Consider the following 13,854-nt stretch of genomic DNA (forward strand, 5'->3'; position numbering starts at 1 on the left):
AAAGGATAAATTCCAGCTGGAGCATGCCTGAGCAAGCTATCATGGGACCAGTGACGTTTGCCTGGTTTGTTAGTTTGTGTTGTTTTCTTTCCTTTACCCCTCATTCCATCCACTCTGCATCGACTCAACGCATTAACAACGCAGCAACGCACATGCTATAAAACCCGCTTCGTATCTCCTGCCCGATTCCGACCTCACTTACAGCTACCTACACTTCAAATCAGTCTGCTGCAATACAATACCAGTACTCAACACCATGGCCCTCCCTTCTAACGTCCACGTCTCCTCCCACCCCCTCCTGCAAGCCAAGCTCTCGCAGCTCCGCTCCTCCTCCACCTCCACCCGCCAGACCCGCGATTTGGTCCACGAGATCGCCACGATTCTGGGCGTGGAAGCCTTTGCATCGGGGTGGAAGACGAAGCAAGATGGGACTGTACGTTCTCCAGTTCCTATCTACGACCACCTCCTCACCACAACACTAACGTCTACTAGGACAAAACGCCACTAGGCATCGAATACCCCACCACAACCCTCGACCCCTCCAACATCGCCTTGGTCCCTATCCTACGGTCCGGACTAGGCATGACAGACGGTACGAGCGCTTCCTCCACCTCTAACCCTCAACCCCAGACCCATCCATCGGGAAGCCAAAAAAACTAACAATCCGGGGGAAAAGCAATCAACTCCCTCCTCCCAACCTCCATCCCAATCTACCACCTCGGCCTCTTCCGCGAGCGCCTCACGCTGCAACCAGTCGAATACTACAACAACCTCCCGTTCCACCGCGACACGGACACCAACACGGCGGCGGCGGATACCGCCATCCTGCTGGACCCGATCATCGCGACGGGCGCCACGGCCGAGGCGGCCATCCAGCTGCTGCGCGAGTGGGGCGTCAAGCGCGTCGTGATGCTGAGCGTGCTGGGGTCCGAGGCGGGGATCCGGCGCGCGGCGGGCACGTGGGCCGAGGGCGTGGAGGTGTGGACGGGGGCGGTGGATGAGCGGTGCGATGAGCGCGGGATGATTGTGCCTGGGCTAGGGGATATTGGAGATCGGTTGTTTGTTGCTATTGGGAAGTAATCCGGTAGAGGGGGAAGATAAGCGGAGGGTATCAATTGGTATCTGTATTTTCAGTTGTGATCTGTGTAAAGGGAACAGCTATTATGAGTATCACCAGGGCTTAAACACACCAGATAGCAGGAAGCAAGCAGCAGGCACCAGTTAGAAGAACAAAGGAATGAATCAATGTCCACCCCATCTCGACCCCGTACCCATAACCTCCATCTCGACCCCATTGTCCGCATTCTCCCCCACCCCCGCACCCCCGGCCATCTTCTTCACAGCTCCCACCCCCGGACTCCCACTCCGACTAACAGGAGTCGACCCAGACATCCCACCACCATATCCCCCAACCCCGGAGGAAGTAGCGGAAGCAACAGGATGCGACCTCAAACTCAGCCCCCTCTTACTCAGTCCCGAGCCCACCCCCGAACCTACTTCCCATTTCCCAACCGTCCCCTCCACCTTTTGTTCCCCAGAACCACCACCATTACCACCACCATTACCACCACCCTTGGGAAAACCAGACCCAGGCGTATACCCAAAGGAACCCAACCCCTCCGCCCGCTCAATCACCTTCTCAATCCCGATCGCCGACCCAGACGCCGTAGCAGCCAGGGAAGACGTGGTGGTAGTCGCCATCATCCGCGGCGTGGAGCTACCAGGCCACGGCCACGAGCTTGATCCTGACCCCGGTGCTGCGCCAGAGCCAGAGCCAGGGCCCGGTCCCGCTCCCAGTCCCGCTCCGGCGGTGATGGTCGTCGATGTGCCCATTGCTTGGTAGTTTGGGTTTAGGAGTCGTTGGCGCAGATGCGGGTCCACACCGCGGGTGCGTTGCATCTGGTGGCGGAGTTTTGTGCGTTGGTCTTCGCGGTGTTCGGTTGCTATTATTGCATTTAGTCAGTTGGGTAGGCTAGGTTGGGTTGGGGGTTTTTGGTTTAGGGGTGTTGGGGGTGGTATAACACAGGTTCGAAGTCAAGGTGAGAGAGGTTGGTAGGCAGTCAGGAAACACTCACCACGCCAGAAATACACATACACGCCCATCACGACGAAACACGCTACTAGGAATCCGAATAAGATGCCTAGTTCGTGGCCCAGGGATTTCATGGGCGTGTAGGGTGGGATGTTGTTCTGGAATGGGTTGGACATTTTGGGGAGGTTGTTCTCCTGTGCTTCGTGGGGGTTGGTTGTGTTGTGTTGTGGCTTGTAGGTCCTGCTGCTGAGGGCTTCATGTATGTGCTGCTGCTGGTGCCAGGCTGAGATAGTGGTGCTGCTTGGTGGATTTGTTAATAATGACAAGCAGACGTTCTAAGGAAGAGACTGGAATATGGTGGACGAACGGTTGGAGTTGATCTGGGGAGTTGTCAGTTTCAGTGGATTTGGTAGATACTGAATGCCAGAGATCTCACTTGTCGTCGCAAAGCGAGAGTAACACGGTCCTGTGTTAACAGGTAGAAGCAAAACTACTTGCGCATGCCTATGCAGTCACCAGGCAGTGGCAGTGTGAATAAATCACCGGCAGTTCCCCGCCGATGCGCTGTCAGCGTCAGGATACGAGGCCAACGGACTCTCTTTGTCTGGCGCCGGGACAGACAGACAGACAGGCCAAGCCATCCTCCCTCGTTGACCACCGAGGCTTTGATCGTATTCATATTGCTGGGCTGGGATCGGGCAACGCCCTGGACAAAGAGCGAGTCCCATCGGACAAGTAACCTGCAACTAAGACTTGGCTCACATGACACACGGAGCGGGAGATTTCTCCATTGGTGCGGCGAGATTTCGTGCTCAGGGCCATTGTGAGAGATTACCTTCTATCATCATCATCATCAAAGTCTGAAATAGTGTTCATAAATAATATTGGTAGATACATCATGAGAATAGAACAAGAAAATATCAGCGAGCCGCCTGTCGGCTCGACCCAAAATTCCAAGGTATCATATACACGTACAGTGAAGCGTCAGAAGATAAGACAAGTAGAAACCCAGTCTATACACGGTGGCTTGGGTATGCATGCAAGATGGAAAGAAGAAAAGGTATAGAACAAGGGACCTGCAGGGACCGTGCCCGATATCCACACGGTATTAGATGACCAGTCCGCTGCAGACCAAATGCAGGTCGGAGAGGGTGGACAAGAAGTATGCGATGCGCTCGTAGCAGAACAGAAAAGGGCGAACCAACAATCCAATCGCGGTCGCCGGACAACGTCGTAAAAAAGGTGATCGAAAATTATAAAACTCCGTATGCAAGATGGATGCGATGTTGTTTGTTGTTGTTGATGAAGGTGGAGTCGCAACAAGGAGCCCTTCAACCCAGCATAACTGCCGCCAGCGCGGTACAGGTCAAGCCGATGGCCATTCCAATCCACGGCGTCTGTCCGAGGGTTCCTTCACTGCGAGCACGCAGAGCCTTGGTGTCCCTCGAGGAGGAGGCGGCCAGCGTCCCCAGTCCGCTATCGAGAGTCAACCCTTGGTCCGCACCGGTATCCTCGCTGGCCTGTATCTCCCGCTCCTGCCATTGACGGATGTCTTGTGGGATCCCCAGCACAGTTTCCTGGTCGGGCCGGATTTGAATCTCTGGTAAGGGTGCAGGCGGGGTGGTATTCGGCAGGGAGGGGGTGGGAGAAGGTGCCCGGTCGGCGTCGGCGGCGAGGGCTATCGTCGGGACAAGACAAAGAACGATCGTCGAGGGCTTCATCGTGCGAGTGTAAAACGGCAACAAATCTCAAGGCGACACAAAAAGCAATCGGAGGGTGTAGATATAATACAGAATTTTGTTGTGGGTTGCAGATGTGGTGGGTTTAGATTAGATCGAGTGCGATGCGCAAGGCTGCCTCCACCGGATCCCGAACGTGCGCAATCTCACTCGTGCAGACCGAGAGAATCCACCACCACTGTTTACGGTTGCCAGGCGTCGAACTAGAATAACCCAGCAAGCTCCACGGTAAGCAGCCAAGTCGGATGGAATCTGGAACCGACAGCGTAGTTGTCGCACACTCGGACGGGTCGAGGCGAGGACGGGAGAAAAAAAGAACGATTAAGCAGATCTCCTGAAACTGGCGGGAACGAGGAACGACACAGCCACGGGAACGACAGGCAGCAAAACCAAAACTCAATTCGACCCGGGGGACGGGAAGCGAGAGTAGAGTCAAATTCGAGGCACAAGTAACGAACCAGGAGACAAGAGGAGGAGGAGGAGGGGGAGGAGAGTAAATAGGAGGAAGGAGGAAGAGGGAGGAAGAAGGAGAGCAAGCAAACAGTGGAACAACAACAATAAGAATAATAAGAAGCAGCAGCAGCAGCAGCAGAAGAGGGAAGGAGAAGAAAAAGGGCCCGGCCGCCCCCCTCCCCCCAGGGGGTAAATTTCCACTGAGTTCCCACTTTTCAGTCCTCAATACCACAATTACCGTACGCAGGCAGTATGGCCAGGCGCTGACAGGCCAACGGGCGCTGACCCTGTACTGAAAGTACTGAAAGTAGGCCAATTAGTGAAAACCCAATGGCTTATTAGCGGGAAGAGTCAAGCTTCTTCGGGACAAGCGACAAGGCACTGCCCCCACTCTCTCTTCTTTACCTGTGCAGTCATTGGCTGTCGAGTTGAGCCGTGCCCGCACGGGTGAACTAGTGCCAGTTGATCGAATGTCTCGTGCCAGCGACCGAAGCTTGTCAGGGCTTTACAGCTTGCAACTTGCAAGTTACCGCCGTGGAACAGCCTAGTGTACTTGCAGTGGAGCTCAGGGTCGTTTTCCCTGTAAGGTAACAACTAACAATCACTTATCGACTGTCCGCCTATCATCGCTCGACGGGCCTCCACGCGAGCCCTCTTCGCCTCTTAGTCAGCGCCGCAGCCCGCGGGATCCAATCATTCAAACCCTGAAGTGAGACATTAATCTGCCGCGGAGAGATTAAGATTGACCAAGTGAGACGTTGACACTAGGCTACTAGATACAATGAGGAGGATTGTCTATCTACAACTCTGCATATACAGACTGGACTATGCAACTATCTCAGTCGAGTCTCCTGCCACCATAGTTCGCTCTCCCGACTACTGCAGGTTAATCCATGGCAGATGATCATCCTCAGCGGCTAAGAATAGGTTCCCATTCATTCCCTGGTCAAATGGGAAGATGGATGTCATGATCACCTGGTCTACCCGACCATGATGATGATCAACATCAGCCGACAAAGCCTGCAGAGGGGCTGGTCGGGCTGGTTGTACGGTGCAACAAGTTACAACCACTCACTGAGCAAGTCTCCAGGGCATTGGTTGGTTGTATGGCGTCATCATAGCCCCTCCGCCCACCACCACCACCACCACAACAACTACAATACTAACACCCAACCACCCATCCTGAATGTGACGTACATTGACAGCCCAGAAATAAACAACAATTAGTGACAATACTCCATGCAGATCTTTTCATTCAGTCATTGACAGCTGTCTATCAATCAATCTACTAAGTAGGTACTCATGCCCCCACTCCCCAGCCTCACAGCATCTTCTCCCAGTTCGGCGTCACTGTAAACTTGCCGCTGAGCTGACCCATCGCCCACACCTTCTTTTCGTCATCGGGGAACTCCTCGTCGCCCGCATTCGGCGGCGTGGACACAATCAAAGCTTCCTGGAGGAAGTCCACGGCCGTCGCGCGGTCCAAGTCGAAGCTGATTCCACCCCAGTCCATCGTCACCCGACCCGAAGCGTGGACGTTCAACTTGCCGACTCGGCCAGCCGAGAGGCCCGGATCGGCGGCCGTGACCAGCTTGGACGAGCCGCGCGCAACCGTCGCCTCGTCCTCCCCATCGACGATTTCCATCTCGTCTTCGCGCTTGACCGGTTGTTGTGATGGTGGGGGTTGCTCGGTCGGTGCTGCGTCGGTGGTCTCGGTACCGGGGAGCACCAGGTTGGGGGTCAATGGCGGGAACTGCATGAGGAACAGCTGCCCGGCCAGTTTATCCTTGGCGGATTCATCTTCTTCCTCCTGCTGTTGTCCCTCGCCCTCCTTGTCCTTCTCCTCGCCCTCCGCCGCCGCAGCAGATGTCCCCGCCGAGGTCTCGGGGGCCTCCGGACGCGGCTCCTTTTGAAAGAGATCCTTGACGATCTCCAGATCCTGCTCATGCCTCTCGTACTCCTCGATCTCCTCCTTTGTGCGTAGCAAACTCTTCGGATCGACGACCACCTCAGGCTCAGGACTGGGGACGGCAGACGACGTCTCAGAGACAGACTTAGACGGGCTCAGCTTGCGGCGCACCTTGACCTTCTGGACTGGGAGCAAATTATCATCGACCATCGTAGCAGCCTCATCGACACGAGGCACATCAGTCATAACGCGGTCATCATCATCCGTAGGCTCCTCCTTGACGGGGGATTCATTGTCCTCCTCCTCATCCACCTCATCATCCTGCTCCACAAACAAAGCATTATCCTCCTTCTTTTTCTCTTCCTTCCTCTTCGCCTTGGCCTCAGCCTCCTTCTTCGCTTGCCCAGCACCAGTAGTACTAGACTCCATATTAACACTAACAACGCGTTCCTCATGCTCATGCCTCTCAAGCCGCAAGGGCCGCATGCCCCCACGGCCCTCCAACCGAAACCCACCCTTCCCCTTCTTCCCTTCCCCAGAACCATCAAACTCATCCTCCTCCCCCTCACTCCCCAAATTAATCCGATCAATACTAACGCGCACCTCCCCATCACTCTCATCAGAACTCACATACCCCTCCCCACCAGCCCCCGTATCCCCCTGCGGCAACTCCATAACACTCCGAGACCTAGACCTCGCATCAAACCCACCCACCAACGCGCCCCCACGGCCCCGTCTGGCAGGCCCATTCATCCCACCACCACCCCGCATATCCCCTCGCCCCCGGCCGCCACGGCCGCCACCGCGCCCACGCTGGATAGCAGCCGCCTCCCGCAACCGCTCACGATTCCGCTGTGCCTCGAGCTTCTCAATCGCATCGCGCTCCTCCTTACTCCGACGGTTCACAGCGCGGGGCTTGTATTTCAGGGTTGGTTTGGCGGGTTGCGCGTTACTATCGAGGCCGGTTGGGGCTAAAGCCGCACCGGAAGGCGTGGGTGAAGGCCGCGCGATGCTTCCGGAGGGTGGGGTGCGTTTCTTTAGGGTTTGGAGTCTTTGCACCGGGGGTTTTGGTGCGCTGGCGCTGGCGCCGGGAGTTGGCGTCGGTGTTGATGTGTTAGAGTCTGTCGTTGCGGTCGTGGGGGTCGTGGTCGTGGTTGCTGCTGCGGCGGCGCCGGCGGCGGTGGTGCGCCGGGTTCCTGCGGCGTTGGCGGTTGCTCCTCCGCGGCGGGGAGGAGCTTTGGGGGGCATCTTTCGTGAATTTTGCTGTGCTTCTCGGTGTCTTTTTTTGGGAGGGTGAAGCTGGCAATCGAGGATGATTTGAGTTGGGTTTGGGTATTGATGTAGAGGTGTCGAGACGGTGTCAGTTCGTAAAATGAGATGAGATGATGAGGTGTGGTTGGAGGAATACTGACAGAACTTCCGCTGATGGAAACTTTTTTCGTCCCCCGTCGGTAGGCCGCTAGGCGGTAACTCGGGGCAGAAAATCCGGTCGGCGAAGCGCGCGTTCTGGGTCGGTCAGGTGCAAGGGCGGGGCTGCGGAAGTTTAGTGCCGCTAGTCTGGATCGGGCTTGCTCTGGCCACTTCATTCTCGGCATCTGTCAGTTTCAATACTGCTGAGTCAGCTATTTCATTGCTTCATTGTTGTTCATCGAACAATGAGGAATCACCATATTAACTCAATTAGATTATAGTTCGATGAATAACTACTAGGGACTGCCAGTGGACTAGCATTTTACTTGGTCTAATAAAGTATGCTAAAGATCCTCAGCTCAAATTGCTGTCAAGATCTACAACCAGAACCCACATGAAACATATATATTTCTTATCCGATCACACTAGACTTGACAGCTATAACTTCACCCCCAGCAGATCGGTTGGAGCAATGATCCAGCCATTCAAAACAACAAAACCAATCAATCCAGATACATTGGCACAGTCATCGCATCTTAAAGAGTGGTGGACGCGACCACGCAACCCACAGGGCCGCATCAGATTCAGCTGCAAAAAATAACGCCAAAAGAACACGACACAATAAGCACAATCAACCCGCTCAGTTCAATCGCTAGAACTATTGAGAATAGAATGCAGAGTGTAATACGACAAGCATGACGATGTGAATGACCGTAACAGGAGCCCGGGGCTCGTCAAGTTGATGCGAGGTTGTGAGGTCGACAGTCGGAGGGAGCGTGGGTGGTATGTAGATCGTAGGTGAAGGATCAGAGAGTATGTGAGACGCAAAGGTCGATGTTGGAATGAGCGACGCATCCAAAAGCCCCCCGAGCAGCCACCAAACCACGCCCCACCGAAGTAGAGAAGTGGCACGAGATGCGCAGCAGGAGGACAGGTGATTTCCGGATGGAGGGCCAACGGTACAGGATCAGGGTTATGAAAGGAGGGGATAGATGCGATACACAGAAGTAATTTCCACTCGTCTATGTTAAAAGGTAAAATATGTTTGCGAAAATGCAGCCATCCAGGCACAGCTCATCAGTCGATATTTGGACAAACAGGTGCAGGCGCGAATGTGAATCAGAGATGATAAGGCATCATGACCGTCATCCTTCATGCCGGATACAGGATGGGTCTAGCGCTTGCGTTTCTTATTCTTGTCGGCAACGACAGACGATGACGATGACGACGAGACCATTGGCGCGGCAGCAGCCACCAGAGGTTGCGCTTCGGCACCATTGGTAGGCGAGTCAACCGTTTTCTTGACAGGGACCCCCATGTGACGACCGTACCGGCCTTTGCGACCGTTGCCTTCGTCTTCACTGATGCAGCCATCAAGGCCAATTCCAGCATCCTTGCAGCGGCCGCAAGGGCGTTGCCGATCGCAGCCTTTCTTGCTCTTGCGGCATCGCTGGCAACGCGGCTTGGTGGATAGGTCCTCCTCGTCGGCAGCGAGTGGATGGGGGTGTTGGTGTTGGAGGGTCACGGACGAGGTCGAGCTCTTGCGAACGGGCGCCGGGCTGGCTAGGACCGGGGACACCGCTGCTTTCTGGGTAGTCACCGCGGGCATCGGCTTAGCCTTGCGCACTGCACCATTGGTGGTCGCCTTGCTTGTCTTGTTCGGGCGCCCTGGTGCCGACTTGGATCCACGGGCCTTGGTCGAGACCGTGCTGCCGGCGCGGACCTTCGCCTTCTTAGATTTGGGAACAGACTCGTGGTAAAGGGAGTCATCATCCATCTCATGCTTGATAGTGTGGTCATGATGTTCCTCTTGGTGATACTCATCATCGTAGCCGTCGTAACTACCATCCGAACTGTCGAAACTCGGCAGAATGTCATCCAACCGCTTGTGGGTGCGCTTCATGGCACCCGGGGGCAGCATTGGGCTGGAGTCCAGCCTCTGCTTGGTTCGAATGGGTAGATCATCATCGTCATCCTCGCTGTACTCGTCACCGTCGCTGGTGGCGCCGGTCGAGGAGGCGGCATCCGCAGCACCGCTGAAGGCATCGTCCAGGGTGGAGGCGGACGTACGACCGTGCGAGAAATTAGAAGCATCCCCCAGACGAATCAGCTGCATAGCCACATCCTCATCAGAGATGCAGCTCGCAATGGTCGGGTCGGGGGTGGGGAGGACCCCTGGAGCCGCGTTACGACCAGCCGAATTACTGTACTGCCCCGACGATTGTGTGGTGGCCCGGTCGCGCAAGCGATGTCCGTGGTCCGGAACCACCGGCGTGGCATAGACCGAATTTTGACCATGATGCAGGCTGTATGCTTGCTCATTATGTCCATAGCTCTGAGGGGAAGGAAGAAGGGGTTGTTGCGAGTTATAGGGCCGCTGAGTGGGGCGGGCAAAAGGTGAGACGGCTCCTTCTTGGCCGATCGACCGGCGCTGAGGGGAGATGGAAGAGGTGGAAGTAGTGAGAGGCACCTGAGGGGGAGCGAACAGCGGCAATTCCTGTATAATCGCGAGATTGAGGGTCAGCAGATGGTCTAGCATGGATGCGACGAGTGGTGGTTTCCCCTACCGAGCTTTCGAACTTGGGCCGCTTTCTGCGACCATCTTGAAGGATGTTCTCCATGCTAATGTCTGAGCTACCCAGTTGCTCACTACGAGGCTTCCTTGCGCCCGAGACAGATCCGTAGCCGGCTTCGCTGTCGCTATAGCCTCCATCCTCCATGAAGCTGCCATGCGTGCTGGAGCCTCTGCTCTTGTTGCCCCCGCGCGACGACTGTTTGTGCTGGGATGCGCTGCGACGGCTGCGCCCGGACGGCGACATGCTGCGCTTCCGAGCGAGCCGGGAGGCGGGCCGTGAAGGTGGCTGTCCATGCTCCAAGATGTGCGCCGCCTGCATTGCCGGCGCCATCTGGAAAGGCTCTCCCAAACTGGGACGCTTGCGAGCATCCATAGGAAGGTGCCCATAGAAGCGGTCCCCGTAACCTTCGGTATAGGCTTGCACGGGAATGACTCGCACGTATACAGTCATGTTATTTCGGAGGTTTTCATACCTGGCAATGAGGGTGATACCCTGCTCATCCTCAAAGCTAACCCCACTAGCAGTAGTATCGTAGATCCCATAAAAATTCTTGACAGTAGTCACAATGGAATCCGTGGTATCATGAGGGTAGATTTGCACTCGCATAGGTATGCGAGCCCGCACCTTGGAATTCTCATCGAGTAGCAGCTCAAAGGCGACGTTCTTGGGCACCGAACTCCTGGGGGAAGGCTCTTGAGGCGAGCGATAGTCGGTATAGGCAGGCGACGCCCCAGGAGCCGCATGCTGTTCGTATGAGACAGCCTGCATGGTGGAAAAGGTCCAAAAGGGGGTGCTACCACACTGCTACTACATTGATGATCGTATCAACCGGCTGCTCTCGAATTGGGGGAGGATAGCATCGATCCGGGTAAGGAGGGAAGAGGATGATGGGTGGGGGTTTTTGCGGATGGGGAGGAGTGAAGAGGCAGAGACGGGAAATACGAGGAAGGGTATGGGCAAAGTCCATCCAAACCTACCACAACAGAAAACCCAGAAGAGGTTGGTTAAAAGATGGATGACCCGCGATTGATTTTATTGACAGGATCGATGACCCCGGGTTGTGGTGGATGGGATGAGGACACCCCAAGTCGCAACAGCCGAAAGCGACGGGAAAGGCAAGAAAAAACCGATCGATACTGGAACGGAAACCAGCCTAAATGTCAGCACAATGTGTTCTCAGACAAATCCAAATGAGTGAGAAGTGTTTCGAGAAATAGATGATGATAGGGAGCAGATGGTAGATCCAGGCCTGTTGGATCCTGATGGATCGCAGAGTTGAGAGGGTGGGTGTGGTGATGGTGTTGAGGAGCAGGGAAGAAACAACCCGAATCGGCCGGAATGAGGAGGGAGAGGAACAAAGACACACCGATGACAGGTCAAACTGTATTATCCAGAGTCGCACCCATGTACCAGATCCGACAGGATGAAGAAGGAAGGATAGCGATGGCGATGGGGGGAGGAAGTCGGAGGTTGGGCCGTGGGCGAAGTGAGTCGTTCTACCAAGCGCTTGGGTATGTCAGCGGTGGCATCACGCAGAGCCGAAGCGAGTCAGGAGAACAGAGCGGGTCAGGGCCCCATGTTGCAGTCGGGGACACAAATATAGGAGAAAAAACGATGGAGGAGAACCTACCAGACAGATACTGCACCCAAAAATCGAGAAAGGATGGAGAAGGGAGAGGCGATGGGCGAACGAAGTCGAGGATTGGGGTTGTCGAAAGAGGGTTGAGGGAGGAGAGGAGGAAGAAGAAGAGGGAGAGAGAGAGAGGGAAGAGAGAAGCCCACTGACTGACTGAGTGAAAGGCAAGCAAGCCCAGAAGTGGTTTCACCCACACCACCACTTCAGCAGCTACTGGGGTCGGTGACCACATACGCCTCACGTTCCCCTCCTTTCCAATATGCCTTATGGCCAACTCATAAACATCTCGAAATTCGTTCTTTCTCTCAATTGTATGTCTCTAACTTCTATATTCGCCGAATTGTGCCGTGCGCGTTGGTCTATTGAATCGCAAAGTCCCAGATCGCATTCCGTCCACGGCCCGGATACGACGGCGTCTACGGGGAACATCAACTCCTCGCCTGCGACCATTTGGGGTCCTAGGCGGTATTTAATTTCGATTGCCATGAGTCGCAATCCCTGCCTGTATAGAATCATGGTCTCATTTTGAACTGTAAACAAACGAAAGATGGGCTAGAGCGTGCGAAAGACATCTGGATAGCTAAGACATCAAGCCGGGTCTGGCGCAAACCAACAGCGACTTCCCCCTCCCCATCCGCGGATCTCCGTTCTTGGGAATACGCATGTTTATCGGATCAGGACGAGTTTCGCATAAAACTAAGTGACCTATATCTACATCTTTCCATGTGCGTAGCATATTCTACTCGACACTGTTGGGTCCTAATCTCGTCGCACGACACAAACGCAGAGAGAGGTGAGAGACAGAGACAGAGACAGAGAGGGTATGAAGAATAGAGGGAAAGCGGAGTGGCGTCGGGTTGGCTGGCACATCCTCAGCGCGGCCACGTCGAATGACACCCCCGATCAACATCCCGGTCACCACCAGACATGGTCGAGCGATCCCTAAAGGAAAATGATCCGGTTCGAAGTCACCGCCTGAATTCGTTCTTTTGTTTAGGAAAATCCAAACACGAAGCACACTCCGACAGGCGCAGACCCAGGCGGAGAAAGAGAGCTTGGAATCTATCGCAAATCAGTCAATGCGACCAGACCATCTCCCCGTCACTCATTGCGCCAATGCGATCCGGATTGTTCCTTGTGGATTTCTAGCTGGAAAACGGATTCACTAAGACATGCAGGGCTGAATTCCCGCCCGGAGGTTGATTCATGCTCACAGACCCTGGGGTTGAAGCAAGCGATGCGACCATCATTGACTTCTTTTGCGCCCCCCCCCCCCCCCCAGTCTGTCCCATCACAAGCATGTGGGTTAAACTGATTGCTGGAGCTAGATGAATGAACGAACGGGAATGGGGCAACAGAGAGGGACAAAGATGGAGAGGATGGGGGCATTATTGGCTCTGGCTTCAGGCCAACAGCACCGACCAGCGATCACGCCCAATTGTTGCCTCGTTTCATGATCTGCGCCTGTCCAGACTTGTCCTTTCTCTTTTACCCCTCCCTCCCTCGGCCACCGCGGACTACGTAAGGTTGGATGAATGGATGGATAGATGGATGCTTGGATGAATGAATGGACGAAGAATTGTCCCTCGTCAACATTCGGGCAGGCACAAGTCATTCATTCATTTCCCCATCGACCTCTTTTTCTTTCCTTTCCCTTGCCTTCCCCTCCCCAGGTTTCCGAACGTATGTGTAAATGCATTCTATCCGCGGGTAGAGCGTGTCCATCCGGCCGCCTCTCTTAACATCCAGTGATCATTCATTTCCCAGTCAGTCTGCAGGTCCCGGTGTGACATCGCATTCTGCTCTTCTATTCATTTCCGTCATCCTCTCTCCAAAGGTACTCCCTCCTCCTTTAGCCACCCGGTGGCTCGCAAAGGTCAGGCTTGACATATGTCTATGTCCCTCATTCCTGACTCGAGGAACCTTGGGGCATTGGGGACGGGGGAATCTGGAGCGACTAAGAAAGCATGAACGGAAGTGCAAAATAAGACACAGAAACGAACAACTCCGAGCCACGACCAACCGGCGCAACGATGTCGTTAGCCGAGTGGGGTGGAAAGGGATTTGGAGCAGGTGCAGTGTGCAGCCACCCACACCCT

The 13,854-nt window shown here is 55.0% G+C and overlaps 5 protein-coding genes across 5 annotated transcripts; 1 reads left to right on the forward strand and 4 right to left on the reverse strand.

Annotated features, from left to right (window-relative positions):
* Positions 1-24: 24 nt before the first annotated feature.
* BO97DRAFT_468842 (uracil phosphoribosyltransferase) lies at positions 25-1,235 on the forward strand. Its single transcript, XM_025699782.1, has 3 exons — positions 25-433; positions 493-592; positions 677-1,235. The coding sequence occupies exons 1-3, from the start codon at positions 257-259 to the stop codon at positions 1,078-1,080; spliced, it is 681 nt and encodes a 226-aa protein (XP_025554068.1). The 5' UTR covers positions 25-256; the 3' UTR covers positions 1,081-1,235.
* Positions 1,236-1,242: 7 nt separating this feature from the next.
* BO97DRAFT_422265 (uncharacterized protein) lies at positions 1,243-2,208 on the reverse strand (the record flags this gene model as incomplete). The annotated part of the gene is made up of 2 exons (XM_025696784.1): positions 1,243-1,943; positions 2,076-2,208. 2 exons carry the CDS (start codon positions 2,206-2,208, stop codon positions 1,243-1,245), a joined length of 834 nt encoding a protein of 277 aa, XP_025554069.1.
* A 1,155-nt stretch (positions 2,209-3,363) lies between these two features.
* BO97DRAFT_422266 (uncharacterized protein) lies at positions 3,364-3,753 on the reverse strand (the record flags this gene model as incomplete). Its single annotated transcript, XM_025696785.1, has 1 exon — positions 3,364-3,753. The coding sequence occupies one exon, from the start codon at positions 3,751-3,753 to the stop codon at positions 3,364-3,366; it is 390 nt and encodes a 129-aa protein (XP_025554070.1).
* Positions 3,754-5,520: 1,767 nt separating this feature from the next.
* BO97DRAFT_403949 (putative DNA-directed RNA polymerase III RPC4) lies at positions 5,521-6,710 on the reverse strand. Its single transcript, XM_025694847.1, has one exon. It carries the CDS (start codon positions 6,560-6,562, stop codon positions 5,546-5,548), a length of 1,017 nt encoding a protein of 338 aa, XP_025554071.1. The 5' UTR covers positions 6,563-6,710; the 3' UTR covers positions 5,521-5,545.
* Positions 6,711-8,717: 2,007 nt separating this feature from the next.
* Positions 8,718-10,887, reverse strand: BO97DRAFT_422268 (putative C6 finger domain protein; the record flags this gene model as incomplete). The annotated part of the gene is made up of 2 exons (XM_025696786.1): positions 8,718-10,040; positions 10,111-10,887. The coding sequence occupies 2 exons, from the start codon at positions 10,885-10,887 to the stop codon at positions 8,718-8,720; spliced, it is 2,100 nt and encodes a 699-aa protein (XP_025554072.1).
* Between the last annotated feature and the right edge of the window lie 2,967 nt (positions 10,888-13,854).

Source organism: Aspergillus homomorphus (assembly GCF_003184865.1).
Source record: "Aspergillus homomorphus CBS 101889 unplaced genomic scaffold BO97scaffold_7, whole genome shotgun sequence".
NCBI classification, from domain to species: Eukaryota; Fungi; Ascomycota; class Eurotiomycetes; order Eurotiales; family Aspergillaceae; genus Aspergillus; species Aspergillus homomorphus.

Coding starts and splice junctions, on each gene's coding strand:
- BO97DRAFT_468842 (XM_025699782.1), top strand. CDS start 257: ATGGCCCTCCCTTCTAACGTCCACGTCTCCTCCCACCCCCTCCTGCAA. Junction 434..492: donor AGACGAAGCAAGATGGGACT/GTACGTTCTCCA, acceptor AACGTCTACTAG/GACAAAACGCCACTAGGCAT. Junction 593..676: donor CGGACTAGGCATGACAGACG/GTACGAGCGCTT, acceptor CCGGGGGAAAAG/CAATCAACTCCCTCCTCCCA.
- BO97DRAFT_403949 (XM_025694847.1), bottom strand. CDS start 6,562: ATGGAGTCTAGTACTACTGGTGCTGGGCAAGCGAAGAAGGAGGCTGAG.